Raw genomic sequence first — 21,648 nt, 5'->3', positions numbered from 1 at the left:
CATACCACATGCCTTATCTTTTAACATCATAACTGCATCATAGCCTTCTTGAGAGGAAACACTCACATCTTCATTATCATCAATATTGCCCATCACAAAGGAATTGATTTTAACATAGTTAAACAGCTCATAGTAATGTTTTTGCCACAGATTAGTAATTTCCTCTGAGCCACTTACACCATTAATGTTTGATGTTCTACAGTTATTTATTCCTTTAATTTATTTCCAGAAATTATTTGAATTATTATCCTGCAATTTCCTTGCCAGCGAGTCAGCCCTCATTGTTTTCATTGCTCTTAATAAAATGTACACCATATTTAAAATTAGCATTTGCTGTTTCTTATATTCAAATAAGGGACCATATTTATGTCTGCCTGACTCAACCTAAGTTGGGAAGGCCCTTCTAGCCTCAGCATGGAGCTCTTCAACATTCCAACCTGGCCTGACTTTATACACCTTGGTCTTAAACAAAGATCTACTGGAGGCAAGAAGGGACTCCACAATATTATTATACAATAAAAACATAACTCAATACCATGTTGTGGGTTCTTGGAACTAATGTCACAGCATACATCTGCATCTTTTGGTAAATCAATATTACTTAACAATGTGTCAGACACAGTATACTCTAATATCCTCCTCAGACAAGCAGGACCAATCTATTTTCTCTACACGCATATCATTATTTTCAGATAAAAGACTTGGTAAATTACCCAGATTTATAGATATAGAAAGTGGCACATGATTAGTAGTGGCAAATTCATAATTAATCCTCATGGTCTCTAAGCAATCATGTGCATCAGCTGTACAAATGCAATGATCTAACCAAGAGGTAGTGTGCCACGCCTCACTGATATAAGTGTAACTATTAACAGGTAAAAATACTTTACTGGATAGAATCAAACCATTATCAGAGCCAAAATGCATTAAATGATTAGCAAATAAAGAGTTACCATCAGAAACATCTGCTTTCATGTCACCCATAATAAAAAACATGTGGAAGGATTATCTTGAATAAAAGACATGATACAACCCAACCTGCTGAGATATTCAACTTCATTCTGAGAACTCTCATAGGGTATATAGATATTCAGATTGATGAACGTTTTACCACCATTACTAAACTCAATTCCTATAGCCCAATCAACATTTAATCGGACCACCTTAATTAACTGACCAAAGTTTATGCGCCATAATACGGCAACAACACCTGATATTCTACCATAAACTATTTCAGTGCTCAAGTCGGTGGTAAATTCACCCGCCCCATAGAAGTCTTTATTGAAGGAAAGTCCTGCTTAGGTAAACAAAAAAGTCTCTTGAACACACAGTACGTCACAGGTCTCCAATAGTTTATCCACCACGAAGCGGCATGATTTATCTGCTTCACTATGCCCAACTCGCAATTCTCGGCCATTATATGACGCAATATTGATATTCATTTATTATGGTTTATCACGGACACCCACATGGCTGATGCTCTCCTGTAGAGCAACAGATGTAATTTCAGACACTGATCGCTGCTTTTGCAGAACAGCCCCTCCTCCTAATCCACGGACCGCGCTGTCACCGTTACCTCTAGTTTTGCAAACCTCAAAATAACAGCGGACATAAAGTTGTGGGTCATACACGTCTGTTACTTCGTTACACTCAGCAGTGACATGAAACGAACTGAATCTATTGCGAGTTGAATCAATCTTACGACATGTCACTGATTTGCCCAATCTCTCAGTCAAATAAGAATCCAGCAAGCAATTCTGCGTTTAAAAGATGTCTATTAGCTGTTCAAACATAGCCCTGGCGTCTAGGCTAAAACAAGGCAAAATTTGGGCTGTCATGAGACTTCTAACCATAGCCCAAGAATAGACTAGACATCAGTTAGACCATTATTGAACGAGTACATGTATACGTCTAATAGACAGTGAATATGGGTCTAGGCTAAAACAAGACTGAATTTGGGCTGTCAGTGAAAATTTAATAGACGTCTAACCATAGCCCAAGAATAGAGTAGTCATCAAATAGACAGCTAACAAATAGACATATATACATCTTAAACACAACAAAAATGGCCATCCGTCCAAACAAACTACATATACAGCTTTTATTAAGGAAAGTAACATTAACAACTTAAGACAATACACAATGATAAAAATGCAAAACAATTAATGACAAAACAAAATATTATAAATACATTACACTTAAATATAAATATTATGATAAAAATCTGAAATTTAACAACTTAAGATAGTTAAAAAAAATAAATAAAAATTATATATATTAAATACCCTAAGATATTTAAAAGAAATAAATAATACAAATCAAGAGCACGTTATCACACTTAACATTAAAACATTGTGGATAAATGACGACGTTAAAAAAAAAAAAGATTAATCGTTTTGTTGGTTACTTATTTTAACAAATAAAGCAACCAACAGTGAATTCAAAGAAATGATTCATTATTGTTTTTTTTTGTTTTGTTTTTTTTTCCTTGTATAAAATGCTTCCCAACTGCATTCCTCAAGTACAACTCTGTTGCTGCCATGAAGTTGGTCATCACTGCATCTGCCAAATAAGAAGAAAATAGCATAAGAAAAGCTTTTTTGACACAATTTTTTACTTTAATTTCACTAATTGTGTCATTCTCTTTTATTTGGATGCACACTAAAAACAAAAACGAGGTATATATTGTGCATCACCTTTCAGTGTGTAAAAAAAGACAGAAGCTCTCTGGTAAATGTTGTGTGTTATATATACATACCATTAATGTCTGAGAACAGTGCAGTCTTTTCAAAAGCCTCCTTTTGCAGCAGACCACCCCCTTAATGTTGAATTTGGACATGAGGGAATTTGTAAAAACCTAAAATATAATACAGATTAAGTATTGTAACTTATTGTAAATTTTAAAGTATTGACACCACAATGTTTGATTAATGTGGCACATTTTGAAGACTTTACCTTTCCAGCATCTTTCTGGCACTGCCTTTGAGGTTTCTTCCTTCAATTCTGCACAGCTTTGACACCTGAATAACACATGCCAATGTCAGGCAGGTAGTATTATATGCATCAGTGTAAAAGTGTCCAAAATTGTCTGGCACATCTAATTTCATAACAGCACAGTAATGGCTGCTGTAACTAAAATGTAACCCAGTACACACATTAACCTTAAATGTACATGGAATAATAAATTCATCCCTTTTGGCTAGGGTTTTAATTAAATTATGTTTTCTGATTGTACCGGTTAGGTTTTAATGCTGCATTGCACATCTTAGCTATATGCACTATTTTAATACTGCTGCAAACTTTTAATAATTAAAAATTTTAGATTGCAATTTGAAATAATTTGTATTTTTGAGCTTTAGTATCAATTTGGAAGATTCAAACTAAATCTCATTGCACTTGTACAATGACAAAGATATTCTATTCAATTAGCTCATGCTTTCTCTGTATGTAACAAGCCATTGTTCTGTCATAAATTCAATATAATAGTTAAAATAAATGACTGACTTTGTCAAAGATGAGAGCTCTAGTGAGGAAATGTTGTTTTGGAGAGTTTTGTTTGTTTGTTTGTTTTTTTTTTTACACCATTGCTGCCCGGATCTCCTCTTTTTCCAACAGCTTTTCCAGATGTAGAAACTCCTCCTCAATTTGTCCAATTTTTCTGAATGCGTGTTCCTTGTATAAATTAATATAGATTAATCAAAGCTATTTGTTCTGTTGTTTGCTCTTTCGCCTCTTCTTGCGCTGTTTAAAATCGCGTGAGTTTGTAAACACATACAAATGAACTTTCACTCTATTATCTATTAAATTTTGCAATTAATTCTCTGATCACATGCATGCCGAACCGTGGGGACTAGTCCATAGGGATCACTATCATCTACGATCTGCTCCCTTCACAAAAATGTCAGGGTTCCTACACATGATAACAAATGTATAGATGAACAATGAACACATATACTTACCAAGACCAAGCAGCAATGTCCTTTATCGTTTGTTGTTTGCCCGTTGCTTTCCCACAGGTAAACTTAGTGTTCTCTCGTGTAAAAACAAAATTCAAAACAGCGGAATTATTGCGGGATCTTGCAACAGTGATTTCTACTAACTTTCAAGTCTTGCGTTGCCAGTAGTCATGTCTCAGTAGGGCTACAATTGCTATCTAGCGGTTGGGAATTGTAATTGCATATTTATTTATAAATTGGAAGACAGTCAAATTATATTGTATAAGGTGTATGAATGTTACATTTAACAGCTTGTGGAATGCATGACATCATATTATTAAACGCAATTAAACTTTTGAAACATTTAAATTAGCATTATTTTGGCATAATTAATAATGATATATTTAATAATGCTATAAAATAATGAAATAAAATATAAAATAATGCTAATTTAAATGTTTCAAAAGTTTACTTGCATTTTATAATCAGCTGCGTGGGAAAAAATGACACATCTTAGTAGATATTATTGACACTGCAAACATGATGGTATATCATACGCATAGAACATGTCAAAGAAATGAAACCAAACACATTGTAAACGCTGTTCACTTTGCTTACGTGATGGAATGCCATACATCTCTTATGTTATTTTGCCAAAAAAAATGACATGTATCTAAATGTAAGGTTTTTGGGCTAGAAGGGGGTTACACATAGCCGGACTATATCGGGTCTATAGTTAACCGAGACGGTGAAATGACGGCTATTGCTTGCTGGGAATGATCAACAAGCGGCATCAGTCCGTTAGATCCTTTTAACCCTTTAACTGTCACCGTCCACCCCATGGGACGCCTAAGTTTACTTTACCATATTACAAATAAATCCTAATCTAATCATGACAAACTATCATTGGAAAGGTCTAAGAGTCCTAAATAAATATTTTACCATATTTTTGTGTTACAAATCATGTAGGAAAAGTAATAGATTAATATATGTCAAGAGTACAACTTAAAAAAATCTACATCATAACATGAGTTCTGACCTTTGTCAAAAAAGACTTTCTCGTTGCTTTTTCCCTGTCACATTTTAGAAATCATTATATAAGAAATTATATATCAGCTCAAAACTTAAAATCACAAAATTCATCCTTTGAAAGGCATTTTAAAATCAGACATTGAATTACCATGGAAAATGTACATTATAATCATATTACAAAATGTTTTCATTCATGAATTATAAAGATTTAAGTCTGGATGATGCATGTTTATGTCTATGTTCAAAAATGGGAGTGACAGTTAAAGGGTTAAAACGTCAAATAGCCTTCAATTTATAAGTTATAATTGCATCTGTCTCGGATGTAGACTGGTCAAGATTTATTTTAATAAACCTGTTTATGCGGAGTGTGGAATTCACCTAATGCATGACAGAGAAGCATCCGCGCGATCACTTGTATTTTTCCTGATAATGAAACTAATTTTATTTCTGTAAACTCATAATAACAACAAACGTTGCTTTTGTAGAGTAATGAGAACAAACAGGATGCTTTCTCCCATCTGTCTCTGAAGCGCGTTACAAAAAAAGAACCAAAACTCATCGTCTGACTGTCTCACATACAAAAGAAATATATCTATAGAAAGTTTAAAATGTCTACTATTAAACGAACAAATCAAAATGAAATATTATTATATGATTATGTAATGGTTGCATTTCTCTCTAAAGGCGTCTCCGTTTTAAAGCTTTTCCGTAGTCGGATAAATTCCGCTTTCAGAACTGTCACGTCATTGATTTTTTTTCCTCAGAAACAAAAAACAAATTTATTGAAGAAAACAAAAAAGGCATATAGCCTATGTTTTGTGAATTGCCGACCTTTCTCCATCCGGAAGATATTGTTTCTTTTATACTGATACTTTTCTCAGGGTTTTAGAAAAATATAAATAGATCGTACAAGTTATTGGTAATAAATACATTCTATGAGACTTTATGTTTCAGGTTTTGACTGCAAATGTCACATCCATGACGCTGAAACTGTGTCATGCTAATCTTTGAAATACTTGTGTTTTTTGTACAAAGTTCTGATGGTATTTTTTGACACTGCAACATTTTGTTAAACTGTTTTTGTGAATTAATTTCATTAAAAAAAAGTAATTTAAATATGTGCTCCACATTTTTATTGTTTGATTGCAATGTTTCATTTAATGTTTGTTTATTTATTTATTTATTTATTATAAAGAGATATAAAATATATTGGGCAGAACTGAGTTAGGTGTATTGGTCCAGGCCCTCTGCAACCACTCAAGTTTATCATGTGGCCCCTTGGGAAAATTAATTAATTAACACTATATTATTTAAAGCTTAAAGTGATATTAATGTTGGTCTCGGGTCAGCATGAATGTGTCAGGGTGAAATAGTAAGGAGATATTTGAATTATTTATTAATAAAGTAGTGTTTTGTGAGTCTGTGTTGCAAGGATGAAGTTTCCGAAATCTCCTCATTAGATGTGCCCAGGCCTGGTGCTAGGGGCCGGCACAAGGGGGAATTGCCCTCTCAGAAAGAATTTGTGCCCCCTCAGTTTTCCTAACAAACTTATTTATTTAAACCGTAATGCATAATTAATTGGAGGAGCATGGGCACACCGTCTGCAGAGCGTATAAAATTGTGTTAAATTTGAGCAGATCAGTCAGCTTCTGATTTGAAGCAGTGTAGCTAGCCTATGCCATCAAAGTAGGCTACCGCAAGAGTGATTCGCGAGCAGACGAGGGTTACAGTCGTCGCAGTTTCTCCCGTGCGGCTGGCTGCACAAGCTTTGATGATGACAGCTAATTCACCATTTACCAGACTCACTCACTGTATTTCATCCCGTGCTTTAATAGGGTTACAAACTCATTTCATGTTATATTAATGCTATAGCGTACTGTGCAATGTTTATCAAAATAAAAGTGATAAAAATGTGAAATTACACACAAAAGATTGTTCTACATTGTTCTGCATGTCTACATTGTACCATAGCCACCCCGAGTCACTGTGCCCCCCTTTACAACCTCTCCCCTCCTTGCTGAACGTGTTTGTTCGAAAGTGAAATTGGAAAAAATAGCGCGCATACAATAACCATTGCACGCTTTTGCCTTTTGCACATGATCACAGATTGCATTAACCTACACAGCCCAACACCCCTCCAAAATGCTTCAAACTTTTTTTGAAATTAATAATAAAAAATAAAAAAACAAAAAAAAATATAATCACTTTGCCATTACAAAACGGAATGGCGGAAAACGTTAGTTTAAGATGTTTTGGGAGAAGGGGGGAAAAAAGACGGGCTAGGGTTGGGCTGGTAATTCTGATAAGCTGTCGGACACGGGCCGGGCAAGGGCCTGAGCGTCTCAGGCCAGGGCCGGGCTAGGGCCTAAATTTGAGGCAGGGCACTAGTATGGTAGTGCTTAATGGGCGTTGCTCTGGGATGGGTAAAAAAAAATAAAAAATTACTGCAAACTCACTATATAGTTAATCAATATCGCGCAAAGAGTACTGTTTTTTTCTCAAAGTCAGCATGATTAAAATGTGATACTGATTTTATACAACAGTTCAGTAAACAAGAAGTCAGTATTAAGAGACTTACGTTTTAGACACCATATTTCCTGTTTTTGCTCTTTTTTTCGCCACAAAAATTATTCTAAACACAGCCACAGCACTGTTGTGTCTCTGAGCAACATGTTTTGTTTCTGAATGAATCAACCATTTAAATGATTCGTTTAATGGCAATGACTCACTTAACAGTGAATTTCTGCCACCTACTGGTGGTTTATATAATTTTTTGTCAATATGGCACACAGTTTTTGTGAAAAACTTGTATCTGAACTGTAATTTTTACAGTCATTTTACAGTTAAATGTGTTACTATAGACATTGCCCTACCCTATTCATATGGTATTAATTTTATTTGTGCAGGTGTTAAAAAAGGTCTTAAAGTCTTACATTTGAGTTTTAAAATCCTGCAGAAACGCTATACAGAACTGATCGTGTAAGTGACACTGAAGAAGTGTAATTGACGTTCGTCATCAGAGACAGGGCAGGATATGAACGCATAATATGATTGACATATAAACAACGAATGAGCTTCTTCTAAGTCGTAACAGTGATCACGGAAGAGAAAATGGGTAAAAAGTGCTGGAAGCAGCTAATGCTCATCATATTGTGTAAATCTGCGGGAAATAAATAGTGTATGAATAATGATAATTCTGTCTAAGCTATGTGTTTTAAAATGAAAACTCACCATTGTAAACCTAGCCTAACAGATCAAAAGTGTGGCTACATTTCACAAATGCTTGTCTTTTCCTGAAAAAGCAGACATGCTAATTTTTTTAACAAGAATTGCTGAGTGATTTAAAGATCTTAAATATGCAGCAGTGAGACTCAAATACTAAAAACTATTTAAACTTTATTAAAAGTGTTTGCACTGATTTATTGTGTTTACATTTTGTCCCTTTGTGCTTTTTTGTTCCTGTGCAGTGGCTCAGGAGATGAGTCTTTGGTTTTATTTTTTTTTGTTTGTTGACATTTGTACAGACTTAAAGTTTGTTTGTTTGTTTTTTGAAGGTATTGTGTAATGTAAAATGGATTTTAGAAAAATTGGCATTGAAAAAAGGTATCATTCAGGAACCGATATTTGAACGATACCCAGCCCTACTCAGAACACTCTAACAACTAGCGAGCAATGCCTAGCAACCACCTAGAACACTCTAAACACTACCCAGCAAATGCTCAGTTCTCTAATTAAACTACATGTTCTTGCAGGTATGCCATACATGTCTTCATCCTGGTGTTGGCTTGTTATGGAATTATGATCAAAGCCAGTGTACACAAGGTTCACAGGTGAGCAATGTCTCCATTTTCTTGTGCAACCTTGCCTACTCAGTATGCAAAGCAATATGAACTTTTAAGGATATGGTTATATCAGACAGGAGAGAGCATTTGTAAGACCTGTCCTGTACTGTCTTACCGCTTTTTCCACTTCTGTCTCAACTGATGGATAGAGCTATGCAGAAAAGTCTCTTGAATAAGCCCCACCCTGTAGGGTAATGCAGTTTGCTCAGACAGGCTTTACAGAACATTCCACAAGAGTGAATTTGATATTTATATTTATATAAAATATAATTTATATATATATATATATATATAATCTTTTTTTTTTTTTTAACAAAGTTTTTCAGTGCTAATGCAGTGGTAATAATTTAAATAACACTAATAAAGTGTGCAAATCCTTTTAACCAATTTTGATGCACAGAATTTAATATTATCAATCCTGGCCGAAAACTGAAACCATATACCGAAAAGGATTTTAAATTAGCTTTCTTAGATTAAATCAATACAATTTGAGTATTATATATTTTTAAGTGATTACACTTCTTCTATAAGGTGGCATTGCTACGATAGCGTCTCAATTCTAGCATGCTTTAAAAATATTAAGTAGTATAGTATACTCTGTACCCATTCTCGTCCAATATAATCAATTTTTTTTTTTTTTTTTCGTCAATAAGATAATGCACAACAGAACTGTAAAAATTAAAACATGGATTAAAAAACATCTTCATTATATAATATTCCTTTAGAAATAATTTGTTTATTTCCCTTTATATTAAGACGCAGACGCTGAAAAGACTGAGAACATCACGTGTTTGAAGTTTGTATAGTAGATGAAACCACGCACTCTCATTCATACAGAGCCACGCAGAACATGCAGAATTATTAATGGAATTTACTGACATTTCTGTTGTGTGATAGGCTGTTAGAGCTTGTCAACATAAATTATATAGCAGTCTCGATATGTCGTGACGTTGCCCCAGTCATAATTCCAAATGCCTTTAGTAATAAGTGGTCACAGCTGTACAGAACTACTGGTGTAATTTCTTTTTATCCATTATCAGCTTTTAGAAATCTATAAATTCAGCATGCTTACGCACTTCTCAGTAGACGTTTCTGTAGTGCTGTCAATCGATTAAAAAAAAAATATAACTACTTGATCGCACATTTTTCTGAAATTAATCGCGATTAATCCCACCTACCATTAAAGTTTTTAAATATGCTTTTATATTGCAACAGTTTCACATTCAATCTTTAAATTAATGTACACACAACATAAAGACAGTATATTTTTAATATTTGCTGTTAGTTCCAACCCTGCTCCAACACACATACTATTTATTTTTCAAATAAGACTAACTCACTTAGTCTTGTCTAACTTACTTGATTAGCTGGATCAGATCTGTTTAATTAGGGTTGAATCTAAACTGTGCAGGGCTGTGGCCATCCAGGAACTTTGTTTGACACCCGTGGATTAAACTGGAGGGAAAAAAAACAAAACAAAAAAAAAAAACACCTGCGTAAATGTGCTAATTTTGACAGCACTAGTTTTTTTTTTTCGTTTTTTTTTCCATACTGAAACACTGAAATTATATGTATTCTAATTACAGATATACTATGATCGCATCGCTAGGATACCTCACAGTGTGCCAAGTGAGCAGAGTATTCGTATTTGACTATGGGATCCTGTCCACGGATTTCTCAGGGTGAGGATTTCATTACAGTCTTATTTCTGTTGATGTGGCCACTCCCTGAGGCTTGACTTGGTTACTTGTCTACCAGTTTTGTCAGTTTTACATTGCTGAGGATTTTGTACATACCCTTGGATGAACAAGAATGAGAGATAACATTTTAAACTAACCAATCCCCCAGTTTTCCCTCAGGAAAAAATATATATAGAACTTTTATACGGGTTCAGATCATAGATCATTTTATGGATTTAGTTTTTGTTTTAATTTAATAACATTTTATGACTTAAACAAATCGTATAGACAATTTATCACTAGAAAAACTGAAATGACCATAAGCATAACACATCAAAATATTATGTGATAATTTAAGATAATTTTATTAGCATTTACCATGACACAAGCAATATATAACACAACAATTTATAGTGCAGTAATTTGAATTAACATGAATCCATGTTTCTTTATTCACACTATTGATTATTTTGTTAACTAAAATTGACAAAACAGTATTATAACAGTTTTATAAATATTTGTATTTACTCCCTCTCCCTTACCCACCCATAAATATGTTAATTGCCAGAATAAAAAAGCAAAAATTAATAAATAGTTAAATAAGTAAAATTAGAATGTAAAAAAGTTAGTCAGCAAATATATTAATGACACTCTTATTTTGCAGGTCATTATTCTATACCTTCAATAAATGTCAAGTACTTACCCAACTTTCTCATATAAAATAGCCTGACCAGACATGCGATACTGGGAAGTGGCACGTCTGCTCACCCTAATATAAAACTATATACCAAGTAGTCTGTTTGACACATTTTTATGCTGCAACTTTCCCCAATTCTCTAACTCATGATCTGATATGTTTCTGAAAAGGGAGCTAAAAGACAAACTTCTTTTCTTTTGACATCTGTTGTCAGTCAGTGATGCGTCCATTTTTAAGCTAACTCTTTTTGCGTTGAGAAGGGATTGACATCCTAAGATGGAGATGCAAGTCAGAGAAACATTTATTAGATGTATGGAAAGTATAGTACAACAGAAAACGGAGAGGAATCTCTCACAATTACAATCTAAAACTTAAACCAGAGAGTAGTGTGGTATTTTCATCTGAATACAGATGACCAAACAAGTAATGCTGCACTCCAGAGTCCAGACCTGCAGTGACAGTGCAAACAGAAATATTTATAATACAGAACACTTTAAGAATGAAAAATTTGAAAAATTTGCAATCGTGTTAGCGTGCAGATTAAATAGCAGTAATTTTAGTGAAAACGTGAGCACATTGTATTATTTCATTCCCATTATTAAACAAGAAATGAATAAGTAAAACCTGGCCACAATTTTGCCAAAGCAATGACTATACTGGACAAATTAATAAAACATCTTTAAGTTTAAACTCACAAGTTCCCTCATTATTCAACAAAGACATTATATAACGAAATAGTATTTTGTAATATAAAAATTAATAAATAAAGTACTAAAACCTTTAGATGAAAATTGAAAATACGGGAAATTCAGTGTTATGGACATGACATTCGCAGTCAAAAACTGAAATATAAATTCTCATAAAATGTATTCATTATCAATATATTAAAACATTTCTATAATTTTCTAAACCCCTGAAAATAGAGTTTAGACATAAGAAAATTATCAGTCTATAAACTTGTTTTATATTTTAGATGAGGAAAATACACATGCGTTAACAGACGTGACCAGTTTTTGCTGATAAATTTTTGGAAGATAACATAGTTTGTAGACTTTTGGTTATTTACAATGCACAAACCAAAAAGCAACAATAGCCTATCTGCTGAATGGAGAAGTGTTGGCTATATACAAAATCCAAAATATCAGTTTTGTTTAAATTTTCATTTTTGTGTTTCAGAGGAAAAATCAATGCAGCCGTGACGGTTCTCTGTTAAGGAGCTTTAATATATTCTACACATGCATAACGTTTGTCACAGAGCACAGGCAAAAGTAGCCCAATGATTATAAATGTATAGAAAAAGGAGACATTTTAATTATTTATTATTAAACTAATGTTTTCTTGTCAAGACAAAATTCACAGTGCTGACTCTCATCTCCACAGTATAGCCTACTGGACGCGCCTTTAGAGACCTTCATATATTTCAAGCTTTTTATAGATATATTTAGCAGAAAGCCCACCCTGATGGTTTTCATTATTTTACATTAGCACAACGTTTTGTTGTTATTATGAGTTAACATAAATGAAATTAGTTTTAAACTGATATTAAGTTGTTTCATTATCAGGAAAAAATGCATGGAAGTGCCTCCCTGCCATGCATGTGCAAAAACACTTGAATATGGGCCAACAATAAAGCACATTTATATAGGTTAATGCTGGAGTTTGGAATCTGCGTTAAAATAAATTTTCACCAGTTTACATCTGAGACAGATGCAGTTATAACCTATAAATTGAAGGGTATTTGATGTTGTAAAATGATGTAAGGGACCCATGTCACTTCATTTCGCTGCATGATCACTAGTTGTTGCTGATCAAGATTAATTGGATGCCAAAATGTTTTCTGTCCTGTATTTACCCAGCCCTTGGGTTAAAAATAACCCAAATTTGTTTTTAAGAGTGTATTCCCTGTGCAACTTGAGGTAAAATGAAAAATGCAGTCTTTTTACTATTGTGATTAAAATCACAATAATGTAAATGTATGTACATCACATGCTAATGGCGCTCCTCAGTGGGCGACGTTGTGGAGCGCTCCGAGTCAAGTTACTCTTATTTCTTCTTTTTTGGATTAATCTTTTGTGTCAAGTCAAGACACATACTGCAAAAGTTTTCTATGATCGGGCGACCTTATTAAAACTGAAAGAGCGTAGTAATTTTGGATTCTTCGACTTGATCTCGCTGGAACCCTACCCGGAGCTAACGTGCTATGCTAATCCAATACTAGGCCGGCTCGAGGCAGGGGACTCTCCCGAGAATAACAAGCCGAAGCGGAGACGCGGTAGGCGGGGAGGAGCTGACCGAAGGCTCCGGTGCTTGGTTAGAAAAGGAAGGCTAACCCTCCCGATCATACTGTTTGCAAACGTTCAGTCTCTGGATAATAAGATGGACGAACTTCACGCTCGGATTTCCATGCAGAAGGAAGTTCAGGAGTGCTCTATATATATATTTGCCCAGAGAACTGCAGTGTATCATTGTGAGTGTCGTGTATATCCCCCCCTCCGCTAAGGAGGAGGTTGCACTGAAGGAGCTACATGATATGATGAATGAACACGAAAATAAATACCCAAATGCTGTTGTAATTATTTTAGGAGATTTCAATCACTGTAATCTTCGAAAAAACATGCCTAAACTGTATCAGTTTGTAACCTTCCCCACCAGGGGAAATAAAATACTGGATCAATGTTATAGTAATATCAAAAACGCTTTTTCAGCTGAACCACAACCTCATTTCGGAAAGTCTGATCACCTGGCAATTCGGTTGAAACCCACCTACAATAAAAGGCTCCAGACAAAGCCAGTCACAGTCAGGACCATTAACACCTGGACTGATGGTGCAATAGCTAGCCTGGAGGGCTGCTTTGAGGCTACAGATTGGAATACTTTCAAAGAGGCCGCTAATGACATCCATGAATACACAGAGACTGTGAGTGACTATATTAGTTGGTGTACGTCCATATGTGCCCCTCCAAGGACTGTGCGTAGGTTTCCCAACCAAAAACCCTGATTTAACAGGGATATTAAACAGAAGATCAGGGAGAGGAGGGAGGCCTTTAAGGCAGGAGGTCATATGGAGTATAAGAGAGCCCGTTATGAGCTGCAGAAGACCATCAAAGTAGCAAAAAGGGCCTACTCACAAAAACTTGAAGGCTATTACCTCAACCACAACACGCGCAGTATGTGGCAGGGAATCTAAGCGGTCACTAATTATAGAGGAACCACGACAGCCACTGACCCCCAAGACAGACTGTCTTAACACCTTCTATGCCAGGTTTGACAGGCTGAACACAACAAACACACCTTCAAAGACTCCCTGTGACCCCATGGACACTGTCTTCCAGGTGACACATACACAGGTCCTGAAAGCTCTGAAGAAGGTGAACCCCCACAAAGCTGCGGGACCCGATGGAGTTCCCCCCAGAGTTTTGAGGGCCTGTGGGGAACAACTAGCTGGTGTGTATACTGACATTTTTAATCTGTCATTATCCCAGGCAATAGTCCCCCGTATTTTTAAATCTTCCACCATCATACCAGTCCCCAAAAGATCGGACTCATCTGCTCTGAATGACTTCAGGCCAGTGGCACTCACACCAGTAGTTATGAAGTGTTTAGAAAAACTGGTTCTCACACACATCAACCACATGGTCCCGGATACTATAGACCCTCTTCAGTTTGCATATCGTACCAACCGTTCAGTGGATGATGCAACAGCAATAGCCCTGCACCACATTTTGCAACACCTGGAAAGTAGCAGAACGTATGTCAGGATGCTCTTCCTAGACTACAGTTCTGCTTTTAACACCATACGCCCGGGCAAGCTGATCAAGAAGCTGATAGATCTTGGTATTCCGCCTTCCACCTGCAACTGGGTTCTGGACAGATAGACCACAAGTGGTGAGAATGGGAGGACTTGTGTCTGATGAGCTCACAGTCAGCACAGGATCACCACAAGGCTGCTGCCTCAGTCCCAAACTTTTTACCCTGTACACCTATGATTGTGTCTCCACCCAGGACAACTCCATCGTCATTAAATATGCTGACGACACCACCATCCTGGGGCTCATCACGGGGGGAGAAGAGTCTGGGTACAGGATCCTGGTAAACAATGTTCTTGTCTACAGAGAGGAGAATGATCTCATCCTCAACACGGACAAGACCAAAGAAATAATACTGGACTTTAGGAAGAACCCTCTACCTCTGCAGCCTCTTATCATCAAAGGGACTGAGGCGGAGAAGGCTGATAGCCACAGATTCCTGGGACTGCAGATCGCATCAGATCTGAGCTGGACTCTTAACACCACAGCCATAGTGAAAAAAGCCCAGAAAAGGCTCTATTTCATTCGGCTGCTCAGGAAAGCTGGTTTGAACCATCGCCCTCTCATCCAAGCCTACAGAGGACTGACAGAGAGTATCATCACTGCAGGCATCACTGTCTGGTATGGAAATACAACACAGGCAGAGAGAAAGGCACTGCAAAGAGTCGTAAAGACTGCAGAGAGGATTCTAGGGATAAAACTTCCTTCTATGGACTCTTTGTACACACAGCATTGTCGGAAAAGAGCAGAGGGTATTATTAAGGACTCATTCCATCCAGCTCACTCTCTGTTCAGACACAAAACCTGTACGTACAACCTGAGACACAATAGAGTGGACAGCATCATCACACATAGAAAAAGGTTTTTCAAGGTTTCTTTCCCGCCACAGTCAGACTCATGGCTAAACAAAAACACTAAACACTTAGAATAACATTAAAACAATAACACACTACTTTACCTCGCTTGTAATGTACAAGGTGGTTCTCTGTGAAACAGAAGAAAATGTGCAACAATATTCTTTTTATGTGCAATAATATTCTTTCTTATGTGTAATAATATCCCTTCTATGTGCAATAATATCCTTTCTTATGTGCAATAATATTCTTTTTGTGGAAAAGTAAAAGGTGTAATAGCAAATCTTTGCAATACTATAACTGTGAAATAGTTGTAAATAATGACTCAGAGAGCTCTGCACTAGAATTCCAATGTGCATGGGACTGTTGGTTTTATGTGCAAATGGCAAATAAAAATCTTGAATCTTGAATCTTGATTATGTTTTTACATTTGTAAAACATTTTTTTCTTTAAGGATTTTTTTAAATGATTTTAATGCTCTACAAGCATATGATGTCACTACCGGTGCAACCACAGTATAAAAGGGCACCGGGAGACTACGTCATCCTCTTCTTCGTCTTCACTGTTTTGTCTAGTGTGCGTTCTGGTGGTCAGAACTATTTTTCTTCCCTTCTTTATCATGGCGAGTACTAGTAAGACATTTAAGAAGTGTGTGGATCCGTGTCCTCGCTATTTGACACCGGATGACACACGCAATCTTTGCATCATTTATTTGGGCAAAGAGCACACATGTGATGTCCTCGAGGGGGCAATCTGCATGCACTGCAAATGTTTTTCCATAAAAAAGCTCCATTCTCATCGGTCTCTCTTTTCGAGAAAGGAGGGGCAGCTGTCTGCTCCCCACGGTTTAGGACCCACCACTGGCAAGGCACGAAGGAGAATGAGCTTGTGGGGATCGCAGGCAGATCTGGCCGATGAGTTGAAGGGGCTTTCCCTCTCGCTTTTGTCGGCGGGGGGGCGAGGACGAGCTGCTGGATGATGATGATGACTTGCGAGGGCGAAAAAGTGAAGGCTGAGCCCTCTAAATTCTCCTGCCCTGTGTACGATGAGCTGCTGGAGGTTATGGACCATGCCATGGCAAGACTTGAATTGCCATGGAAGCGGGCTAAGAAGGTGGCGCCGCGGGGTCACCTCAACAAGTGCTACCTCTCCGACCATAACCCCCCAGCTCAAGTGAGTCTTCCATTTCTTCCTGATCTCCATACGGAGAATGAGAAGTTATGGAAAAAGCTGTATTCTTCTCGTATCCATAAATTCCAGCATGCTAATTACGCAAACATTGAGGGGATGCGTGAATACGGCTATGAGAAGATACCCCCTGTAGAAGAGACGCTGGCTAGCTATCTCTTTGTAGATGAGACTTCTTCTCTCAAGACTTCCTCCTTGCCATCTAAGCCCCTTCAGGTTACATCTCGCTTAAATGACAAGGCGTACGCAGCAGCAGGTCAGTTGGTGGATGTGTTGCACACTATGCCGGTGCTTCAAGCTTACCAGGCTGATCTGCTGAAAGATCTGGATAAAGGTCAGGGTCTTTCCCCTGATGAGGTTGCTGAGCTGCACCATGAATCCCGCTCTCTGTGCCACTAAGCAGGCCGCTACCGCCATGGGCAGGTCTATAGCGGCCATGGTGGTTACAGAGAGACATCTGTGGGTGAACCTGGCTAATATCGCAAAGAAAAAGACTCAGACTCATTCATCTGAGTTCTGTTTAGGAACAGAACGGCTCTCCCCAAGCCTGCCTTTATACTGCCTTTCAGTGGATTAGTGAGTCGCCCCTCCGTGGAGCGGGCTTAAGTACACTGTTTTTCCACCAAGGTGTAAATGAAAGATGTTTCTGCGGCAACAGCTCTCCATGCATGATTGGGCCCTTGTCGTTCTTGCAGGCTTTGTGGGTCTGGTTAGAATGGGCACCTTGGGCTCCACTCCACTTATGTATCCTCGCTGATTCCTCTTGAGCATCTGCTACCTAGGACCTGTTGAGGAATCTCTTAGGCCAAGCTCCTAAGTAACGGTATTTCTAAAATCTCCTAAGTAACGGTATTTCTAAAATCCATGTTTATAGTAAATGCACACGCTAGTCTCTGGGCACTTTCTTAAAATCCATATGGTGGTAAGTGTGCACGCTAGGTAGCCTGCGCATGTTTCTAAAATCTTGTATTGTATGGGTTACGCGCTCGACCTTGTTCCCATTCTCTGAGTTAGTTCAGGTCCCGGTCACCTTGGCCACCACTCTACCTATGTATCCTTGGAACAGGGTGTTGCTACCTATGTTCTGTGAGACGGTTCCTGAGCGAACCCATGCAGAGCTAACGGTAGCCCCTGGGTGACAGACAAGGCCTAGTTTCTACCCTAGCTGTATTCCCTTAAAGGAATCTTCTTTCTGATTCCAAGCCTTCGAGCTCTACCCCGGGTCCAACATTCTGACCCCTTACAGGTAAGTCTTTGGGTATGCAGCTCAGGCCTCTGGCCAAAGAGGATAATGTAATTCATCCTAGGGGCAACTCCTTTGAGCTTTGGTAGAGTTGGAGTGATCGCCTTTATGCTTGGCATGTGCTCCCCTCAGCATGGCAGCGTGGGTATACCGTTCCCCATAGCGAACGCTAGAGGACGCAGTTCGATATTCCCTCGAAAGGGAATGTCTCAGGTTATGTATGGTTCTCTGAGAAGGGAACGACACACTGCGTCCTTTAGAATCCTTGCCATGCTTCAGTCGCAAGCTTCAGATGAAGAAGCAGACGACGTACACCCTTTTATACTGTGGTCACACCGTCATAGGCTGTCGCTGGCCAACATGTTGTTGTAGTTTTAAATGTATGCTTCAGACAGGGTCACGGTCACGCTTCCTCATAGCAACTGCTAGAGGACGCAGTGTCTTGTTCCCTTGTCAGGGAACCATGGTTACATACATAACCTGAGACGTTTTTTTTTTTTTTCAGAGTTTAGCAGTAAGAAATTACTAGTCATCCAGTTTTTTTGTATATCAATTATGCCAGAGTTCCTCAAATCTTGCCAGTGGAGGGCCAGTGTTTAGCTCCAACCTTGATTCAAATTTTTGATGATTAGCATGATCAGGTGTGTTTGATTAGGGTTATAGCTAAACTCTGCAGGAAAGTGAATCTCATGGGCCAGATTTGAGTATCCCTGAACTATGCATTCTGTTACTTTTGCAAATTGGTGTTTCGTTAGGCCGTAAAGAAATATACAGGGTTTGTACAAGGTGCTTAACCCTCTAAGCGCCAAAGTCACAAAATTGCGACAAGACGTCATACTCATTAAAATAGACTGTAGTTTCTAATATGGTGTAATATCTCATTTGTATTCCCTACCACTAGATGGCAGACATGTAGTACTTTGATTCTAGACCAAAATTACATCATGTTCCTATTCAACATGTTTGAGGAAATATCAGAGCAAGTGAGCTATCGTAACACTGATGCGGAAGCAGTTCAACTCATAGTGTGCGAGTGAATTGTGAGATTTGTGAGAGAAAACTCGCCAAATGGCTAATAAAAAGTTGTACCGTAAGGATGTGTTGCACATGTTATTCGCCGATTCTGACTCTGAAGGGGAATATATGCCTTTTGGAAATGACGATCGGTCGTCTAATAATCGTGCATCTCCCGGTACATCTTTGCAGCGCAGTGGTGCTGCCGTCAAGGCGAGAGTGTTCACAAAGCACAAACAAGCGATCATTTTGACCCTTTGCCCAACGGGGAAGGGGGTGGCAGGGGTGAACGTGGGGCTGGAAGTAGCACTAGCTCTCTGGATTTAGCAGCGCTGGATAGAGGCAGAGACGTGGTAGAGGCAGCAGGGGTGATCTGGATCATGCGTTTTACTACTGTATATTATAGTAATATAGTAATAATTTAGTACTTTGTCCTGTTTTATTGTTTGTTTCCTCTTTTCTGATCACTTGGAATGATGAGGATAAAAACAAAAAAAAAACCCACATGCAAATAGGTTCAAATGGTTTCCTCTTTTCTGATCATTTGGAAAGAGGATAAATGACGCCCCTCATGACATCATAATATGCAAATTAGATTAGTATATTTACACCCCACATAAACTTTTGGTCATGCCCAACATTTTTCTAATTTACAGTAGACTACTACAGTAGACAAGAAATTCTATCTTTAAGCCCTTTCAAGCCACAAGCTTTTGAAATCTTAATGTCAAAATTCAGCATTTAAAAAAAAAAAAAAAAAACGGCGCCTAAAGGGTTAAAGTGCTTGAAATACTTGAATTTGACTTTTTGAAATTTAAGTCCTGGAAAACCCTTGAAAATAGCCATTTTTCTGTAAAGGTACTTGAAAAGTACTTGAACTTTTAGAAGGCAGTAAATATGAAATTAGTGTTAAGTTTTGTAACAGTACCTGTTCATGCAAAATTAACAAATGCTGATATAATGCAGTGCCGTTTCACCTAGCTTTCGGGAGCGCACAAGATCCCGCGATATTAAATGTGACCGTGATGCTCCTTGAGGTGAAAAGCAGTCTCGCAATATCAGTATCAGTAAAGTTGAGTTTATGTCAAAAGCCTTTGTTCTGTCTTTTATTGCACGTGCTGTTTGTTGGGGTTAACAATCACGTACATTTGAGAACGCAAATACAGATTGATGTGCTTTGTGTCATTATCATTTGCAAGCGTGCACTATGTCTCCATCTCAGCAGCTCGGTCAACGAACTCTTCCTCTGCATATGATGTGAGTTTGGGTTGCTTAACATTCATTTGGGATAACGGGGTGCATTATCTCTCTAGTTTTATAATGTAAATCATTTATAATCTATGCCAACACAGGAGAATACATCGATGTATTTCTAAATATGCAATTTGTTGTACATCGTGATTTTAAAATAAAAGTTTAAACCCTCATTCTGAGGTTAAATGCTGCCAAATATTGAAATAAAATGGATTTTACAAATCACTCTGTAAAGTGAAACATCACCTAGCCTTTGGTGCCATCTGCAGGTATTTGCTATAATACATAATATACTTAAGTTACTTACGTTCATATTGTGTATAGGCATATTACATTATGTATTTAAACAATGTTGTTCAATAAAACCATGTAATTACTGGTTGCTCTATTTGAACCTATAGCCGCTTTTCCACTATCGGGCCGAACGGTTCTTAGAACAGTCAGGTACAGTTCCAGTTGTGTTTCCACATGAGCCTGGTACGGCACGGCATGATTACAAACTGTTCTCGGCCTGGAATTCTCGGCACGGTTAGACAACCGTGCTGAACCGTGCTGATAGAGTGTGTGTGCTAAGCGGAAGCGCACTATTTTTTTTAGAAAGGGATTACCTTCTGTGTCCGTCCCGTTGGCATGCATATCCCCTCAGCATTTGTTGGTAACGTGTTACCTGTCGTCGCCTTCAGTTTATTTTATTTTTTTGCGCCAAAAGTTGTGTCCTTTTTTCTGTTTATTCAGTTGTTGTAACTGTATATGTAACTATTATTCTGTTTATTTAGCACACTTTTGTGAGAGGTACTGAGACTTTTACTTCACACGTTAATGAGTTGACATTTGACTCACTAAACTACAAAACTACAAAAACTGCCAAAATAGGCAGTTTTTGTCTACTGAAGGCTTGTTAGACTTATCTCAGTGTAATTACTGACTGTGTAGAGCCACTAAACCTTGCTGTCCCAAATGTAAACTAGTTAAAGGCAAAATGAGCTACTAATCATATAGACTTCTATACACCAACAAAAGTAAACTCACCAATGAATTCTATTTCATGGTAATTCAGCCAATACATGGTAATTTAGTTAACTAATGGTAACTTAATGGTAGTTT

General features: G+C 37.5%; 1 protein-coding gene across 2 annotated transcripts in view; it reads left to right on the top strand.

The window, feature by feature from the left end:
* The window catches only part of mboat1 (membrane bound O-acyltransferase domain containing 1), a 76,012-nt gene that overhangs the window by 28,751 nt on the left and 25,613 nt on the right, over positions 1-21,648 (top strand). For both annotated transcript variants that reach the window (XM_051132414.1, XM_051132412.1), the window contains exons 3-4: positions 8,720-8,797; positions 10,396-10,491. In XM_051132414.1, the coding sequence (XP_050988371.1) occupies positions 8,720-8,797; positions 10,396-10,491 (174 nt within the window). The remainder of the gene's footprint in view (positions 1-8,719; positions 8,798-10,395; positions 10,492-21,648) is intronic.

The sequence above is a fragment of the Labeo rohita genome, chromosome 16, assembly GCF_022985175.1.
Source record: "Labeo rohita strain BAU-BD-2019 chromosome 16, IGBB_LRoh.1.0, whole genome shotgun sequence".
NCBI lineage: Eukaryota > Metazoa > Chordata > Actinopteri > Cypriniformes > Cyprinidae > Labeo > Labeo rohita.
This window is presented reverse-complemented; position numbering and strand designations above follow the sequence as displayed.